Here is a 19298-nt window from a genome sequence, read left to right on the forward strand (position 1 = left end):
GAATCATTAGGCACCTAAGTAGATTAGTGGTAGCACGCTTGCCTTGGAATCTGATGCCCGAGTTTGATTCCCGTGTGAGGGAAACCTTTTTTTGACACCCTTAGTGTTGCTTCGGACAGACATGGCTCTTATTATAGTAAGGATTGAGTGAGTTGAACAAGAAGTGTTTTAAAAGTTGGTAATATAATGGCAGATATTGCGACTCAGTCTAGTGAGTTGAAGGTTAGACTAACAGAAAGGTCATAAACCGAAACAAACGATTGTGGATGTCAACAATCTGTGTCACGGAATAGAAAACGATGTTTGTCATATGTGTGGAAGAATAGATACAAATATTCTGGGCATAATTTACGCAGGATTTTGATACTCAGCTGTTAATAAACGATGGGTGGTGCATATGCGTACATGGTAAATCTACGTAGTTGACTTTTATTTTCTGGTAGTGCATCACATAGATTCTCTCCAATACTAATACCGTATTCACAGTTTTTTTTATGTAATCAAGCCGTTTGCACATGCGCTCGTTTACGAAAAAGCCACCATATGTGTAGAAAATGATCGTCATTCTCTTATTTAATAGTATTTTTGGTGTTGTTTAGATACTATAATAAAAAAATTGCAAACAAAAGCATCGTTTTCAAAAATTCATTGCAGCAGCTTCGTGTTTTTAACGATAAAAGTTGTCTACAAAGATGGCCGACAATGATAGAATGACATCACGAAAAAAATGAAAGATAGCTTCACAGAGTCCCACAACCAAAACGGGAAACAAACACGCTTGTTTCCAAACAAACCTGATCGGCATACTGATCTCTAATGAAATATTCATACCTCGATCTCAATACCTCACTTTTTTGCATTTACTTTATTTAAAAAAAACATTATTGGTAGATTATTGTAGGAAATGTTGTCCCCTTTTAAATGGTGTATAATACAACAATCAATTTCGCAGCAACTGCCAATGGGAGTAATTTTTGTTGGTTACTGTTGCGGCCTCTCCATTACAACTTATATCAAAATAGTAGGCGTGGCCTGTTTGTTTGGAAACGAGTGAGCTCCCATATACACTTTCGTTGGTCGCGGGACTCTGTGAAGCTATACGGCTCTGACTAATACCAGGAAATGATACATAAGGGCTGACCTGGGCCCAAGGCCAATTGGTCAAGATGATTGAATACTCAGGGCAATAGGGCAGGTCATGCGATCATAAATAAGCATGAATAAATACCCGAAAGACTAATAAAATGTTTTCTGGCAGCTTCACGCAAATGAAAGTGTATTTAACCAATCACCACATAGAACAGTGGATAGGAACTGGGAAAAGAGGTCTGATAATGTCACTTGTATTTTTCACGGACATATTATATTTTCCGTGTCAATATGCTTTTTCAAACTCATCATTGCACAGAGTAAAAGTGCTTCAGGTATTCAAGGATATCCAAAGCAGGCAACTTACGTTTTCATTTTTTACGTTTTGATTTCAACTCCGCCGATTTCAATATTCACCTCAAAAGTCGGGCTACTGCTGATGCTGTTGTATCAGTCATGGAAATCCGATTGACAATCGATACCTTTAAACTGGGTCATCCCTCTGCACAATTGATCCAATTATTTTTTGTTTCTTTGCTCATTTTTATAACGTATTCTCCAAACCTGTTTTTATATACCGTACTTTTTGGACTATTAGCCGCTACTTTTTTCTTATGATTTGAGCCATGCGGTTTATATAAGGGTGAGGCTATTCGGTGGCTTTTTCTTTCACCGCTAGGGCTCATTAACCAGATTCTCCGGTTAGTGCGATTCTAGCAGTGAAAGAAAAAATGAAACAATGCCTAACGGTACGGTTCTGTTAGGCACTAGGTTAAAAAGCATCGGTTAATACGAAACAGTGTCATTAGGCACTGTTCCGTTTTAAACAGCAAAGTTGCTGCCGTGTTAAAAAGCACCGTCCTGAGTTCTGCAGCCTATACAGAGGTGTGGCCTATGTATTGTTTTATTATCATTTTTCGGAAAATAAAGCAGATGCGGCTTATATAGGGGTGCGGTTTATAGTCCGAAAAGTACGGTATATACATGTAGATGTAACATTTACTAGCAGAAGATTATACATCTAAATAAACAGAAAGAAAAAACTGGAGAAATGTCTCACTCGGAGAGGATATTGAAAAATGCCGGTATGTAAGAGCAACTGTAATCCTAGAAGTCATTGAAGTATTGGGTACAATAACATCTACACATATGATGTAGTTTGTACAAATACTGGCAAAAATCAACACAAGTCAGCTGCAGAAAAGATCGTTATTGGGAACTGTTAAAATCTTTAGGCTAGGGTTCCAACTTCCAAGTCTCTCGTATGAGACGAACCCGAGAAAACATTACCACTCACTTGGGTTAACAGGGTGAGGAAACAATTTTACACATATAAAATATTTTACAATTTTGAGACCGGCTAAAACCTTGATACGAGCACACAAACCCCCAAACCTTTGGTAAGGGACCAAAGCTTGAGTATGCATTACCTCCCATTTTAGTGAACAAGGGTGAGAGAACAATTTATATATATATACAGTATATAAGGTATATACATGGGTGTAGGTATACATACATGTATATCTACTGCTAGTAAACTTTACTACTCTACCAACCTATCCTTCACTTGTCTTTCAAATATATTTGCTATTTACTTTTCTCTCCTCCCACAATTTTTGTCTCCGCCTTGACACCTCCATGTCCTTGACACCTACATGTCCTTATCACCCGTATAAAGTTTCCTCGTCCTTTCTAAATCTCTTGCACTCGGCTGACTGGCCTCTGTTTCATAAAATTGTCTGTAGGATCTCTAGAAGGTCTAGACAGTTGGTAATTTATTGCTCTTATTTTGGTGGTTTTAACTCTCAGGTTTCTAACCACTTCTTAGAACACAGCGGGTGCCTATCAATCCTCTAGTTGACGGCGAACTCCTTGCTGCAGCAAGGTCGTTCACAGGGTAATTGTAGGGTGATCGTTCTCAAGATGGGTCGGCAAATCTGGTTACAAGTCCTCTTCAAATCGTGTAGAAGTGACTTCAGGTTATCTTTCGTAGATGTACATTGACCAGATGTACATTTGGTTCCGCATCTTGTGTGAGATTATACTAATCCATCTCTCCTAATCTCTCTTATCCACATCACATATAGCAGAGACTGTCTGAGACTCATCTGCCATATAATGAGACAAAGTCAAGTCTAGCTATAATTTCTAGGTTCATGTGCTGCAGTGTTAAGGACGGTTCTCTTATCGTGCCTCAATGCTGTTTCTGGTCAATAGCGCGCGCCCGAGCTAACCAGTCAAGGAGTCGCATTCAATAAACATGAAGGCTGTACTAGCAACTAGTTCTGGGTTCTATGTAAATGAAAACTTTCAGTTGCAAACAAACTAGTGCCAAAAGAAAAAGGCATAGCAAATTGAAATAAATAGCTAAATGGTTACAGCACTGGTTGGGCAAGTTCAATAAAAAGTGAAACTTTGGGGTTGCAAGTATGATCCTAACAAAGGAAGGGAATATACATCTCCACTGAACTTAACCCTGATGCATATTCTTGTAGGTTTCTGCTCTTCCACCCTGCAATGTTTTAAAGATAAACACGCACAAAGCTTTAATAGATTTTATTGCAAAGTATCAGTATTTTTCTATCATTTGATATTGTTTTTTATGCTACAGGTGATCTGACTGCCAGGATGTTTCAAGATTAAAATTGATAAACCTTGATCGCGATTGAAACACTCAGTTCAAGCAAAAGTGGAATTATAGTGTCTATAGTTGCAAAGAGACTGACAGAATAGAGACGCATAACGCTGCAACTTGAATGTAATAACTGATATCAACTGTAACATTGATTGCAACTAGTGACGTCATTTCACACCTTCGCTTGTCTGGAGCGTTTTAACCGCGATCAAGTTTTGTCGATTTTAATTTCGAAACATCCTGTGTCCCAAACATCAAAAACAATCACAAATAATAGAAAAATACTGACAATTTTTAATAAAATCTGCTAACATTTTGTGTAAGCTTATCTTTGAGGGTCTATATGTTTGTCATTGAAATATTTTCACCAAGATGGAAACCTCGCCAAACTACTTCCGTATTTTGTTGCAAACAGCCATTTTCTGAGGACCTTGACCTTCTTTAGCAGCTTAAACATGGGATCACCATTTTGTGAACACAAACCGCGAGCCTCATCCCATTACATCATTTTACATAAAATTGTCACCAGGGTCTAGGATCGATATAGGTAGTCTGGTGTTGGGTCTACGCTTGTGTGAAATCTCATTACAGAGGCGTGGTGTGAATCAAAGGAGTGATACAGTTAATGAACTATTACGTTAGTGTTAAACAGCTTGTCTAGCCTGCTTGCAGCTGCGAGACACAAAGCAGCAGAAGAGCGTGCAAACCTGTGCCAGTGATAGGTCGTATGACGACACATTAGGATAAAGGCCTTGCTGTCACGATAATCCTATAATCCCTGGCCGACATATAAGTAGGAAACCTTTAGTTTCCATACCTGGTTTGTTTATCCATGTGTGTTTTATGTATCGATAAACCGTAGGATTTTCTTCACGTTAAAGATAAACCTACACAAATGTTTTGTAGGTTTTATCTGCAAGTATCGATATTTATCTATTATTGGCAATTGTTGTTGATGTTTGAGGTGATCTGATTGCCAGAGTTTTCCTAGATTAAAATCGATAAAACTTGATCTCGATTAAAACGCTCTGAAGAAAAATACGTCCGATCGTCTTATCGTTGCGATAGTTGATATTATTGCGTTCAATTTGCAGCGTTTCAGGTCTCTATTCTGTCGGCCTCTTTACAACTATAGACGTCATAATCACACTTTCGCTTTATATGAGTGTTTTAACCGCGAGCAAGTTTTGTCAATTTTAATCTTGAAACATCCTGGTAGTAAGATCAATGCAAATGTCAAAAACAATCACAAACATTGACATTGTTAGAACAATGCCGATGCCTTCCTTCGAATGGTGGAAAATCTTCTAAAACCTAGTGACAATACAACCGTCAGCTCTATTAACAATCTTCTGACACCTTGCGAACACCATGCTGTTAAGAAAAAACTTCTTATGCTTGTTTTAATGGAACTTTTGCAGTTTTAGTAATAAACACGTTCATTTCTTTCATAAATCTATAGCTTAATCTCCAACTTCCATTTATTGCGCAATTCTTTGGAGACGTAACAGAAGGTTTAATCTATTGCAAGATCAATTGTACACTCTGTTTGGTAAAAAAAACAATAATTTCCTCTTGGGTTAGTTTATCTGACAAAGAGAACATTTAACTAGAATCAAGACCAAATGCAAAAAAGAGTGTCCTATTTCTTAACAGCACAGAAAATCGACCCGCCTTGTGGTGAGAGATAAGCCACTACTGTTATAAAACGTCTCACATGTCTTCTTTTCTAGAACATTCTTTACATTATGACTAATCGTTTCTGCTCTAACGAGTTTTGCAAACATCATCTGCTACAGAAATATCCGAGCGCTGATGCAATGACCAAGTTATACAGTCAGTGAAAAGTTTTTCAGCATGTGTAGCTTTGGTTCAAACAGGTTGGAATAGATCACGTGATCCTAGATCTACTGCAAGGAAGCCAAACTGCTTTTGTGTATATCAACAATACTGCTTTTGTGTGTATGTTTGCATATGTGTATGTATACGTGTGTATGTGTGTGTATGTTCGTATGTGTGTGTATGTTTGTATGTGTGTGCGTGTATTAGTTTGCGTAAACATTATGTGTGTCCACATGTTTAAACCAATCCTCATCCAAACTTTACACGTATATGCTCCGTGTCTTCCTCCACGTCACCAAAATATTTGGTTTTAAAATTCCGTCTGGTTCCTGAGAACGAGCGTCTTAAACACCCATCTGATTGAAAACTCAAGAATGCATCTTAACATGCGCTAAGTACAGTTGTTCTCAATAAATGCCTTCATGGAATGTTGTACATGAAAGCCGTGTAGGAATTTGCGTCAAAAATCTGTACGGCTACTTGATTGAAAAGAAATTCCGGGCAGCACCAGGCTTAATGCTTGTGACAAATATGTTTCTCAAAGGAAAGAAGCAATCCAACATGATGAACATTTGTGTACTCAAATAAAACGTATTTGAATGTTTCTACAAGAAATGAGATGATGTTCAATTTATCTACACCGGTCAAAGCTGCTTAAAGCAAATTAGACCATGAGACAGAAAATAGTAAGGTAAATTATGAGTATAAAAAGAACAAGCCCTTTTTGCATAACGATGTTTTATAATGTAAATTGGCAAGGTGTTGGTGTTTAGTATAAGGTGTTATGATTTGTCTGAAGAAGTAAGAATGTAATGGATAGTCAGGCAGATTGGAAATATGATTTGAGTATTTTAGACAGCAAATGTCTAAAAACACAGCTCATCAGCGTTAAGGATGCTTGCAATAAGTGTACCGCATTGATTTTTTGTTGATCTCACCGTCGCTAGGTGATGTAAGCTTCTTATAGAAAGGCTCCTCCATGAATGCGAAGTTACGTAGGAAAGTTTAAATAAAATATACTAACAATTAACCATAAACACTGTCACGCCCAAACTACTATCTTTGGCTATCTCCTGACATGGGATTACACGAAGCATCAGAAGCATCGTGAGTGTCCGTAGAGGGTTGTCATTGGCCATGTCACGGCACAATTGTATGACACTAATAGGAGATTAAAGAAGTTTATATCTAGTCAATGAGCGATGATATGCCTTTTACGCTCTTCCCAAGCACTCTACACTGATTCAGATTGGTTTCCTTGTTCGGCCACGTGGATGACAGTGCTTGGCGATGACACTGCAGACTAATTAATTAAGCATTGGTATAAATTACTAAATTGGGTGATATTAGTTATCTACCACCGAAGTGTGTTTGACCTGGCAATGCGGTGTATGTTTCAGACTGAAAGTTATCCACAGCTTCTCAAAAAACTTATGAACTTGCTGCCAACAGCATAAATTACAGAGAACGCAAAGCCTTGGCTGCCATCCAAGATAAGATAATTTACACTCGGTTGGCTTTGACAGCTGTAAAGTGGAAGAAAGATGAATTGGTATTTGGCGTAGTGAGTCAGCACCCTGTTGGCACGGGTCAAACGGGAACATATCGTTACTGGTAATCCCATTATCCATACCGATTACATATCGTTACATTAGCATAAGAATTTCAAACACGCTTTGGACCGAAATGTCGCCGAGTGCAGCTTGTCCAATAAGCAATAAGTATTGAATCGAGACCATACATTCAGAACATGAAACCACTATCAAGGAACTGCCCATTGTTGTATGGCAGTCTTTGAACGATATAGCTGGCAAATGCTGACGCTGCTTTGATTTATGCGCTTGACCCTTCGACTACGGGAGCCGTTATAACCACACACGATGGCACGCTGCTGTCTGAGGTTTCCTATTTTTATTCTAAACAACTCGAGAGTGAAATATTATACGAGTGACATAATCTTCTGATAGTACAATTGACAGCTGGATGAACCCAATCATAAAACCTATATAGCAGAAAAAGTAATTAACTTATGGCTAATCTAGGAAGCATCTTAGTCATAAAGACCAATTTTTTGTCTCCCGTTATTTAAATACGTAGCACACCGCAGATTTGCAAAAAGGAAAATTCTGCACTACGAAAGTAGACTTTTCAAGGGACCTAATTGAAATTGTTTGACATTATCAATATTGACTAGCAACAAATATTATTCAAAATACAAGCAGGCGTTGATTGCGACATCAACACGGATCCATTAGCCGATATATGCCACTAGCATGCTTGCATGGATAACAGAGACTAAGTACACAACGAATGCCTGTTTCATAGAATGTTCCAAGGTAATCGTCTATATAGTTATTTGATCAGGCTGGAGTGGACGCATACCACGGGCATGGCATTACATAAGGATTATAGAAGTGTAAAGGCAATGGCTACGCAATCGAACCATCTTCCCACTGATCATGAGTATGCAGAAAATGCATTTAATGATGTAATGAGAATCCCCAAATAAAATTGATCTCATGACACTGTGCAATATTTGAAGCACGATGAACGACGTTACATTTAAAGAGGTGTGTCATTTTTACTATTGGGTCTATTAGGTGAGCTCAATTTTACAAACATCAGAATTTAACAAAAAGAGAAAGTAACCAATGAATAGAAACCTAATCTCGGCTGTACTCTGAATCATTAAGCTTGGCTTATATTAAACGCGGTTTGAATACAGTATCAACTGACAAGACTTTAGTGAGTACACAAGTGCTAAAGATGCCCACCTGCTGTACAATAAAAACAGCAATGTTTTACTTTGTTAAACATGCTTTGAAAGGTGAACATGGATAGCAATTTAGTGAGCAAAGTTATCTTACTTTTGTTAAGATGAATTAATGTAATAATGAACATTTTTACATTTTTATGTAACAGATAACAGAAAACCTACAAATAATTTAGCAATTTAACTATTTGCATATTTTCTAGCTCAAATTAAACTGATTATACAATCCTAAGCATAGTATAGATAAAAAGTGAATATCCATGAATCCAGTTCCCATCAATAGTAGGCTATACTTGAGAAAGTATCTTGATAGTAATGTCCGGTGGCTGGGCATATTGACTACTAATAACAACAGGAAAGTCCACTCCCTTTATACCAGACACCAACACCTTGCCAATCCACATTACACAAGAGCGTCATGCAAAAAGTGCTTTTTCTACCAATACTCACAACTTTATTCGTTTGGCTTTTGTTTCAGTCTAATTTCTTTTGAATGGCCTTGACTGGTGATGATGAAGTTTATATCCATCTGTCTACTGCCTGTTCAGATGTCTGTTTTGCTATAAGAATCGCACCTACCATCTGAGCAATTTAAATTATGGCTGTTGAAAAAATTATAAATTCTAAAAAACTGAGTAATTGTGATATTCACATACATGAATTTTGCACCTATTCTTTGGTTGGTATACGTGAAGTTTAGATTAGCGCTATACGACGCAGCCATAAGAAAAACCTGTATACATGTAAGTCTATGCGGAGATAACTTCTCAGGGGTCTAAATGGCAATAAAATTTAAGGTAGGTTCAAACAGTGTCCTGTGTACGCCAGAATATAGTTTTACTAAATATAAGCATAGAAGTATCCATCGGTACATAGAAGTATCCATCTCGCAAGTGTTTGTGGAAATTAGTTTTATCTCAATTGATCTAGCTGCCAGACCATTTTATTAACAAATCAAAAGAACTCTATTGAATTTAAATCGAAAACAATATATTTATTGGCAAGTTACAGAATGTTATGTGGCTATTACTATGGCTGATTCTGGTACTTGCTAAAGCCAACAGCGGCAGCAAACTGTTTTCGAGAGTTTGCAGGTTACAATAATAATAACTACTGCAATTAATTGAGATTTTTTCTGCAAAAAACTTTTGATGGTATTTCAAAAAATTTTGCTAAGAAAAAAATGTTACATTTGTGGAGATGCTTGTTATAAAGGGATTTTCATTCATATGGTTTATTTATAACTGGGCATTACTCCTGCTTGTTAGGGATTTTACACAATTTGTGCTGAATTGTTTTTGATAGATGTTTGTAAATCGATCATTTCCATTAAACTTAATTTTAAAATAGCATGATCAACGGCGGCTTTTTCAACAGCTAGATAAAACAGTGAATGCTAGCGTTTTACCAATTGTTTTGTAAAGGCCTTGTCATTATTATAATCATAGTTTTAACGATATAGTCTTTTACTTGTAACAAAGCGCTGACAAAGATAACCTCAGCTAGTTTTCAGTTATCTTTTCGGCCTCAGAAATGAAAAAGCTGTTACATATTTTGGTACCCATTAGTAAATCTGGTGAGAATCAACAAGGAAAATAAGAGGAGACATCTTGGTTCCTCTTGCCGTTAATGTCAGTCAATTATTACGAATGAGGGGGTACACAAATCGGAATATATCCAGGGAATACTGCCAGTTTTAAGGAGCTCCCCGAGCGTATGCGTGGTCTCATTTGCCATGAGCTTGGGCGGTACGTGGAACTGCTACTGTGTACTGACGCGTGATCGAGGAGACTAACTCGGCATTATCTAAGCGGCTATCACTTCCCGGTAACAATCATGTAGTGGAGGTCTCATGACAACCTCACCATGCGTATCACATGTTTGCAGAATGATAAGCCACCGGGGAAACTTATTTTGAAGTTTATAATTAGAGCTTCACCGAATGCAATCTAATTTTGTAAAACATTCCGTGGCAGACAGCCAAAGATATCGGCTAAGGTTGGATTTTGACCAGAGATAGCGCTGGCGCATAGAACAGAGTTTTTTGTCAAACACACCTCCCAATTTAAAAGAAAGCTTGCCATAGCTGAAATATTGTATCCAACTGTTTTATGTCTTTAGTGAGAAACAAAGGTAAGTTTTCTGAAACAAGGAGGGTCACAGCAGCGCATGACAACGGAGCTAGTAAAACCATATCGGTAACTTAAAGTAAAGCTTCTTAGGGGATTATATTATATTATGAAATATATAATCAATAGCACTAATATTATAACGTTGAATAGAAGACAAAATGTCGGCAAATCTATGAGAGCTATAGATAGATGAATAAGTTATATCGAGCCAGACAGTAGGCCATGGAAAGTTACAGCTGACCTCCTTTGACCTCCACAGTCTCTTGCTCATTGCCTGACTCATCCCTCGTGACTCTGCGGGTTTCGATAGTCTGAAAGATTTTAAATCTCACTGATTAGCCTAGAAATGGTTTAAACATTAACAGCTAAACCTGCAAGTTCCGATTGTGACACATTTTTTAGATGCGATACTGCACGGAAAAGCAAAGCCACACGTTATCTTTATAAAAAAAGTTCAACTAACTTAGCCTCAGTCTGAGCTTCAGTTAATTTTTTTTGCAGAGGATCACCTGGCCCCAGCCTATGGTGAGTATAAGCCTCACACAGAGAGCCCTCGCTATTTCATAGTGAGTCAAAAAAGGATTCCGATCTGACTATCAAAGGCAACTTCAAAATAAATTAACTTCCTTCTAAAATGATTTCAAATTTAAAATAAGACCAAAAGGCTTATCAACTGATAAAACTAAACACTTTTAGCGAGTTAAAAGTTCAAGCCTAAGTTTAGAATGGTAAATATATTAAGAATGTTTATCAGCTGTTGAAAATTCTCCCATTTCGTGAGTTCGTTTACCACTTCAAATCTTATTGATACTGAGTCAACATTATAATTAAATATTTTGACATTTCTGCTTACATTCAAACGGGACAATTATGTTTAAGAAAAGATTACACGCAGCAAGCGCACATGCAAAGTGAGCAAAGGGAGGAGAAGCGATGAGGAGGGGAAGACGAAGAGGAAGAAATAAGCAAGGACCAAGTCTAGTTCAAACTGGATGCTGTTTGAACGCCGCTGACATTGCGCTGCTATCTATACCATGAACAAGTTATCTTGACCTATATAGACCTATCCTAGTTCACACAAAAAGGAATCTCCGATGGAATCTAAGACGAAACGAAAAGATAGTTCTATTCAGGAGGTCATTCCTAGACCAAATTTCTATGGTTGTTTAATCAGAGACTGGCTGATTCCACCGATGATAAAGTAAGATATATTTTGTGCGAGCCTGAACATTGTTACTTTCTCCCGAACAACGGACTAATAGCACAGATTTAGTTTCATACAATAGGTAGATGACAAAAAGGTTTAGCTAACCAATCATATCAATCCTTTTCCCTAAAGATTTCATAAAACCTTACATCGCTTAATTAGCACAAACATTAACAAAGCCATCGTTTTGATCCCAACCAATTTTGGTATAAGGTTTCATGGGAGAATCGTCCTTGTCTAAACTAGACATATATCTTAGTGCTAGTCTAAACTCCATTAATATCGGCCCAAGATTGTATGCGTTGAGGTTATAATGACTCAGTTTTCAAAACTGCTAACTTCCGTGAAAAACAACGGCTTGTACCAGCATCACAAAGATTAATGTAATCATCAGAGACCTTACGGTGAAGCGGACAGTTGCATAGACAATAAATACCAGTCAAAATACAATGCTAAGTGACTTAACAACGTATACTTTACTACATTTTTGACATCTACATACCAACTTGTCAGATGTACTCCTTTAAAAAATCCTACTTCTGTCTTTAAAGATGAACTAGCACAAAATCTTGATAGATTTTATCAGAAAGTATCGGTATTTTTGTATTATTTGCGATTGTTTTTTATGTTTGAGGTGATCTGACTGCCAAGATGTTTCAAGATTAAAATCGATAAAACTTGATCGCGGTTAAAACGCTCAGACAAAGCGAAAGTGTGATTATGATGTCTATTAGTTGCAGAGAGACCGACAGAAGAGAGACGCATTACGCTGCTATCAACTGATATCAGCAATCGCAGCGATAACAACTAGTGATGTCAGTTCGCAAGTATTTTTCTCCTGAGCGTTTTAATCGAGATCAAGTTTTATCGATTTTAATCTAGGAAAATTCTGGCAATCATATCACCTCAAACATCAACAAAAATTGCCAATAATAGATAAATATCGATACTATGTCGATAGTTGCAGAAACCGACCGAGTAGAGATGCATAACACTGCAACTTATAAGCAATAGCCGATATCCACTATAGGAACAATTGCAACTGGTGACGTCATTTTGCACGTATGTTAGCTGCTGAGCCTCCCAACCGCCATCATCTTATGTAAATTTTAATCTTGAACCATCCTGGCAGTCAGATCACCTCAAACATCAAAAACAATCGCAAACCAAAGAAAAATACTGATACTTTCTGAGTGAGGCTGTGCAAAAACACATAAATAAATCAGAAAGGGATTATGTGACCAAGCCAAACATCCCTATTTCCATTTTGCCGATGTTCTCACTCGAATACCATCTGTTTCTTAACAGCACTGCGTTCGACCTGCATCCAGTGTGAACAGGCTGTATAAGAAAACTTAAGCTAAAGTCAAACTCACCCCATCGGGACGGCGTCTTGTAGTCGTGCTGGAGTACCTGAACTGAAACACGGGAGTGTCTTTTTTTACTTCACCGTCTGGAAGTTGACTTCTTTTTTCAAGAATGTCATTCATGTTTCCACCTTCTTTCAAAAATGAATCCCAATCTGTGAAAATATAAAAGCAACTACAATGTTCAGTGAAAATATAGAAGTAACTACAATATTCAGTGAAAATATAGAAGTAACTATAATATTCAGTGAAAATATAGAATTAACTACAATATTCTGTAAAAATATAGAAATAATTACAATATTCAGTGAAAATATAGAAATAATTACAATGCTCAGTGAAAATATAGAAGTAACTACAATATTCAGTGAAACCACCCCAAACGTATTTGCTTATAGAACCTCAGTCTAGCCTTGTTTGCTATGATTAACTTACACTAAAAGTTATCTTAATAGCCAGCTATTACCGGGTAAGTGCGCACAATTAGGAAAGATGTTTAACGTTCTTAAGATGATAGAGAGATGAGAAACAGAATTCCATAGTTTCCACATAGTGATTTTAATAAACAGGCAGATATCAAATATCTCATGTTAAATGAGCAATCTCAAGATTGTATCTATTCTGCAATACCACCGCCTGTTTTTGTAATACCGGCCTGTGTACAAGGTCGATTATTATGCATATGAGGAGTAAACACCTCGGAGAGGGAGCATCTATTCAATGTTACATCCTTAACTGTATTTTACAGACGATTGCCACAGAATATTAGTTTATGATCATTTAAAAATATTGTCTGATTAAGAACTTCCATTTCCAGTCCTAAGTTATGGTAAACACATATCCTTGGCAAAACAGTGCCTCCCGAGTTTCCTTTGAATTTGTTGTGATGGATCACACCGAATAGCCCAAAAACTTACATGATTCACAAACTTGGGACGATGAAAAGACACCAAAGAGAAAACCGAATTGATAATGGACTAGATTGTTGCCAGTGCAAAAAAATAACTAACTGAAATCATAGCAGTAATGGCAGAATGATTGATTACTTACTGATATCTCTCCGTTCAGGCCGACCAGCCTACAAGACAACAGGCTTGAGTATAGAGAAAGGCTATACAATGGAATATTTTTAAGAGACCAGTAGAGGCTAATATCTAAACAATTGACAATGTTAAGGAAATAAGTGGTTGCACAGTGCACAGCCTCGAGAGGAAGGAGCAGTAGTGACAAGAGTGTAAAATGTATAGGTGAAACTTAGACAAACTGGACGCATTAAAACTGTTAATGACTCCAGTAAAGATTTCTAAGGCAAGTTAGAAGAAGAAAAATTACTGGTAATTATAAACACTAAAAAGCATTTCACAAAAAATGCAAAAAAACACTTATTATAAAATTAGACAAAACCAAGCAAAAACCTTAAGTTAAGTTGATAATTATTCATTGATGCGAAACCCTCGGTAAGTCCACAAGATTCTTTCGAAGATTTTGATTAAGAAGATTTTTTTGAAAAACAAAAAAAAATAAAATAAAACTACATGGTATATATTGCAGCTGATAATGGATGCCATACCGCTACATGAAATGACTGCAATGAATTTCTTTCCACTGCACAAAATACTGCATCTGGTATTACTTAATTTGCCAATAACACAATTCAATGACCTTCAACAAATAGGATGAAGCTAAAACCTAGTGCTTTAGACACCTAATTATAATTCCTTTTAGTCTCTTTCATGTATCTCGCAATAAGTGTTACCAGGTAAAGCAAGATGACCATCAAACAGAAAAGAGAATCTTAGCAAGATAGCCTCAGTGTTACTTTGAACTTTTAAAGAGGATGACGATAAGTCATACCTGAGCGCCAGGGTAGTTGGGACTTCTTCGTAACATCCTGGATCTAACATTCACAGTTTCGTCATCCTAAAACAGAAATGAATCCAGGGGTTCTAAAGAAAAATAGTCAGAATTTCAAAGCACATTCTAGAAAGTTCTGAACAAAGAAACCTAATAAACTATAAAAACGGTTTCTGATCTGCATTTAAGACATTTAAGATGTGTTTAAGTCACAAAAGAACGTAACAGGGCCAAGACCTCAACTCGCCAAAACCTTTCTGGCCATTTTCACTGAATCAGCCAATGGTAACAAGCTATATTCCGTACGAGTGTAAACATCATTACCTCTCGATACCACGCATATATTATCATGCTGTTTTTTTTTCAGATTCTGTGCAAATGTTTAACTGAGACAGTTTAATAATCATTATTGAGTCATTATTAATAGCACTTACTCCAATCTGCATGCATAAACTAGCAATCATAGATAAATGACTTACTTTCAACTGAACAGTTGACCAACAGCATAATTGTAGTTCCATTCAACAGACGACTCAGCAACAAAATGTAATAAATTAATTAGTGAATCCTATCGGAGAGAACTGATATGATTTGCTAAAAATTTTATAAAACCCAACATAACTATCACGAAACCTTAATAAATCTATTGCAAAACCAAATTTGTTACAAGATTCGTCTTTCTAGAATAATTACACATCCGTTTAAGAAGCCGCTGATATCAAATATTGAAGGATTACTTCTTTTTTTTCACATGAAGACTTGAGAGAACTACCGAAAGAAATCTGACTGACTGGATGTTTTATGTGGGGCAGTGCAGAGGGTCGCTGAGAGTGCTGGCAACACGACCAGTGTATCTTACAGCCCAGAAGGAATTTTAGACCAAATGCTGCCTGATAAGATTGAACCACTAACCAGCTGTTCAACAGTCCAGAATAATGACTACAACACCAAGGCAGCTCACATATTTTGCACAAACTTCAACCTTATCATTTTGAATCAATGATTTCTTTTCCTAAGTAAGCTGATCCAATACGCAATTGAAATAAACCTTTCGTTATCCTTCCAGGAGCTTTTGATAATGTTTTACAGCCCTAAATGTATCAAGTGCTAAGAAGTTTTTTATTGAAAAGCAAATAATTTGCGTAAAATAAACCCAACTTACTTTGGAAATTACCTTTAAAAAACCAAAAAATGTGTGGCAATCCGAACCAATCACCAACTAATGTATTACGATTTAAAATGATTAACTTTTTTGTTACATGATGGCAGATACATACTATTTAGCCAACATATTCCTAAATCTACTCAGAGTTGTCCAACTAAACATAGACAACTCCAAAACATAGATACATATACCGTAAATCACCTAAATTAAATGCCGCCTCTATTTCACCTACGAAAGAAGGGTTGAAAAATAAAGCGCCACCCTTTATTTGAACGTCACCTCCATTTAACTGCCACTTTGATTATCTTTGATCTTTATGAACCCATAATATCAAGTGATCAGTAGAAAAGTGTCCACAAAACCGTACTAATAATGAATCATTTACATTAATAACAATCAATTCTCTCGTTGTCCAACTCCAAAGCTTTTCACTTTTTTTCGTTAATACTTTGAAAGCAACACCATAGAAATGATCAATAACAGTTTCGGGTTAATAGTAGCTCCTTGTTTAACGCGGTCTTGATACTTCGACGTGCGTATATGAAAGCGGTTTAAATTAATGATGGTAGATGAACTTTGAAAGCGACACCATAGAAATAATTAATAACTGTCTCAGGCTAATATTAGTTCCTAGAATAACGCGGTCTTAATACTTTGATGTACATATATAAAAAAAATGGTTTGCAAGTTTTGGGCCAAAGGTTATGTTTAGCGAGCAAAATTTTTACGTGTTGTCTTTGTGCTAAATTCAAGGTTTTGCTCTGACAAAAAATTGTTTGAACGCTAATATTGACTAGTTCAGCAGTGCAGATGTTCAGTTGAGATCAGAAGACATTGTGGAAGGTATTGGACAACCAGAAGATGTTCGTTCCATCGAAAGCAACAATCAGAACGCAGCTATCTGAGCAAACGATGGAAATATTTTTGTTTTAAAAACATTAATTTTTGTTTCTGCATGTAATATAAGTATGGGTCGTTTATGTCATTTGTTTATGAATATATATTTGTAGCATTTGATAGATTATCATTACATAACTTATAAATTTGCGAATTTATAGCATATTATTTAATAGCATCATTGTGGTAATCTGATCATACTGATCATATTGATCAACGCTCGTAACTCCTCTGTTATTGCACTTACAAAGCTAATTTTGGCTGCAAACTGTAGCAAACATATCAATGAATGCAATGAGTTTTTATGCAACATTTGTAAATATAAATGTAAAATAAAATTATGTCTTCAAATTTAGAATAAATTAAAAACTGAAAGTGCCAACAAACTGCAAAGGACACAGGCTATAATATTAAAGCAGGTCAATTGCAAGCAATGGATATCAACTGATAGAGATAGTGCTCGGTTTCTCAATGCATATTTATTAAAAGATCTTTGACAAGTTGGAGGTAAGTTAGCAGATTTATTGCATCCAAAATGTTTAAAATCGCTCCACCAAAAAAAAGAGCAAAATATAGGTGACACTCGAGAACTAAATTTATCTTATAAAAATTCTAACGAGCCATTTGAAAAATACAACGCCAGCCTTTATTTGAACCGCCGCCTCCAATTGACCGCCACCATAGAGGAAAGGTTCAAAAATAAAGTGCCATGGTGTTCAATTGGAGTTTTTACAGTATATATACATAGTCATACCTCCCCATATGAGTGCCCTAACGCGCGGGAAAATTGAGATATGAGTCGAATATTGAACAAATTTCTTCCTTGAGAGACGAGTCATCTCTGATATATAAGCACACGAGATGGTCCTCGATGGTCACTGTATTACAAACAATGCGGGAGGCCATTTTTGATAACAGCATCACTCGGTCTTCCTTTTCGAATCAGTTTCAACATTTTTTAAAAGGTTGGCTAAAGGTTATAGTGAACGCAACACAAAAAGCGCCAAAGCGAAAACAGATAACAAACAGGACTTTGTTGGCGTAGGTATTGAATTACAACAATTAAACACACATTTTCTATCGTAATATCCTGTTTGATGTGTTTTTTTCCATAGTATGGTAACAGATCAATTTGTATTTAGTTATTTTATATAGGAAATAGTGCCTTGAGACACAAATTGACATACAAGCTCAGCCCTCTTAAGCTCATATGTTGAGGTATGAGGTACTACAATTTCTAACAGACTTCCACAAGGGTTGAGACTGTTGCAAGTACATTACAGAGTTTATAGCAACTGCATACATGTCTCACCACTAAGTATGCACGTGTGGTTATAATAAAGAATTAACTACTTGCATATTGAGAGTTATCAGATCCCTTCAGCATTCTGTCTCGAACATTCTCATTAGCATGTGGAAGCTGTGCTTTGGGCTGCTGACCAAAACCACCTTCAAATGCAACAGTTTATGGTGATAGGATTTCCGCTGCAAAACTGAGTTTCCTTGAAAATTATGCTTCTGACATGAAATGAAACTAAATTGACTTGAGAAAATAGCTATCTTGTTTTCAGCGAGTAGAAAAAAAGACAGCAATCAGCAAATTTTATATTAAAAAAGGAAATTCACCAACCCGGAAATTGAGGATGGTCTGGTATATACGGGTCAAACATTGGCAAATTATCTACTCCAAATATTTTAAATAGCTCATCAAAAGATTCATCCATTTCCTTCCTCATATCTTCAAAATTGCGTGGAAATGGTGCAAAGAATCCAAAACCGCCAAATCGGCGGTCATCGTCTTCAAAGCTACAGAACCAGATCGCGACAAAAAGGTTATCACACCACAAACAAAACATCAGAGGAAACCATGTATATTGACTGGCACAAAGTTTCGGCAAAGCCAAAAGGCTACAAAGAAAAAGTGATAGCATACAATGCGATTAGGGATATGATGCGATTTGATATACAAGTAGATGGCCGCTAATGGCACTTGACGGTCTCATGGCGTAAAAAGTACAGCACTTACTTATCTCTACGAAAAGATTCAGGGTTAGAATGAGAGGGGTAGGTATAGTCTGAATAGTCATCTGGTGGGTGCCTGTGAGGCCTGCAACATGCATTCAATTTCTGATCAGGTAAAAAACTAAACAATTTGTAGACATAATATGAGGGATTTTCTGTGTCAGACTGAAGTACAGTAAGAAAATGTGGTTTCTAACATATCTGTCATATTATATCCCACCTGTAGATGAAACCTGGCAAGAAGCTTCTGAGCCAATCCATTTTACTTTTTTTTACATTGAGCTGTGAGCCTAAAAGAGACATAAGAGAAGACGA

General features: G+C 36.6%; 1 protein-coding gene across 1 annotated transcript; it reads right to left on the reverse strand.

The window, feature by feature from the left end:
- Positions 1–10542: 10542 nt before the first annotated feature.
- Positions 10543–19298, reverse strand: LOC137388596 (HCLS1-associated protein X-1-like). Its single transcript, XM_068075077.1, has 8 exons — positions 19204–19298; positions 18988–19068; positions 18592–18767; positions 18319–18410; positions 14900–14965; positions 14096–14123; positions 13055–13200; positions 10543–10782 (listed from the first exon to the last, which is right to left on the reverse strand). Exons 1-8 carry the CDS (start codon positions 19284–19286, stop codon positions 10702–10704), a joined length of 753 nt encoding a protein of 250 aa, XP_067931178.1. The 5' UTR covers positions 19287–19298; the 3' UTR covers positions 10543–10701.

Source organism: Watersipora subatra, chromosome 2, assembly GCF_963576615.1.
Source record: "Watersipora subatra chromosome 2, tzWatSuba1.1, whole genome shotgun sequence".
Lineage (NCBI taxonomy): Eukaryota > Metazoa > Bryozoa > Gymnolaemata > Cheilostomatida > Watersiporidae > Watersipora > Watersipora subatra.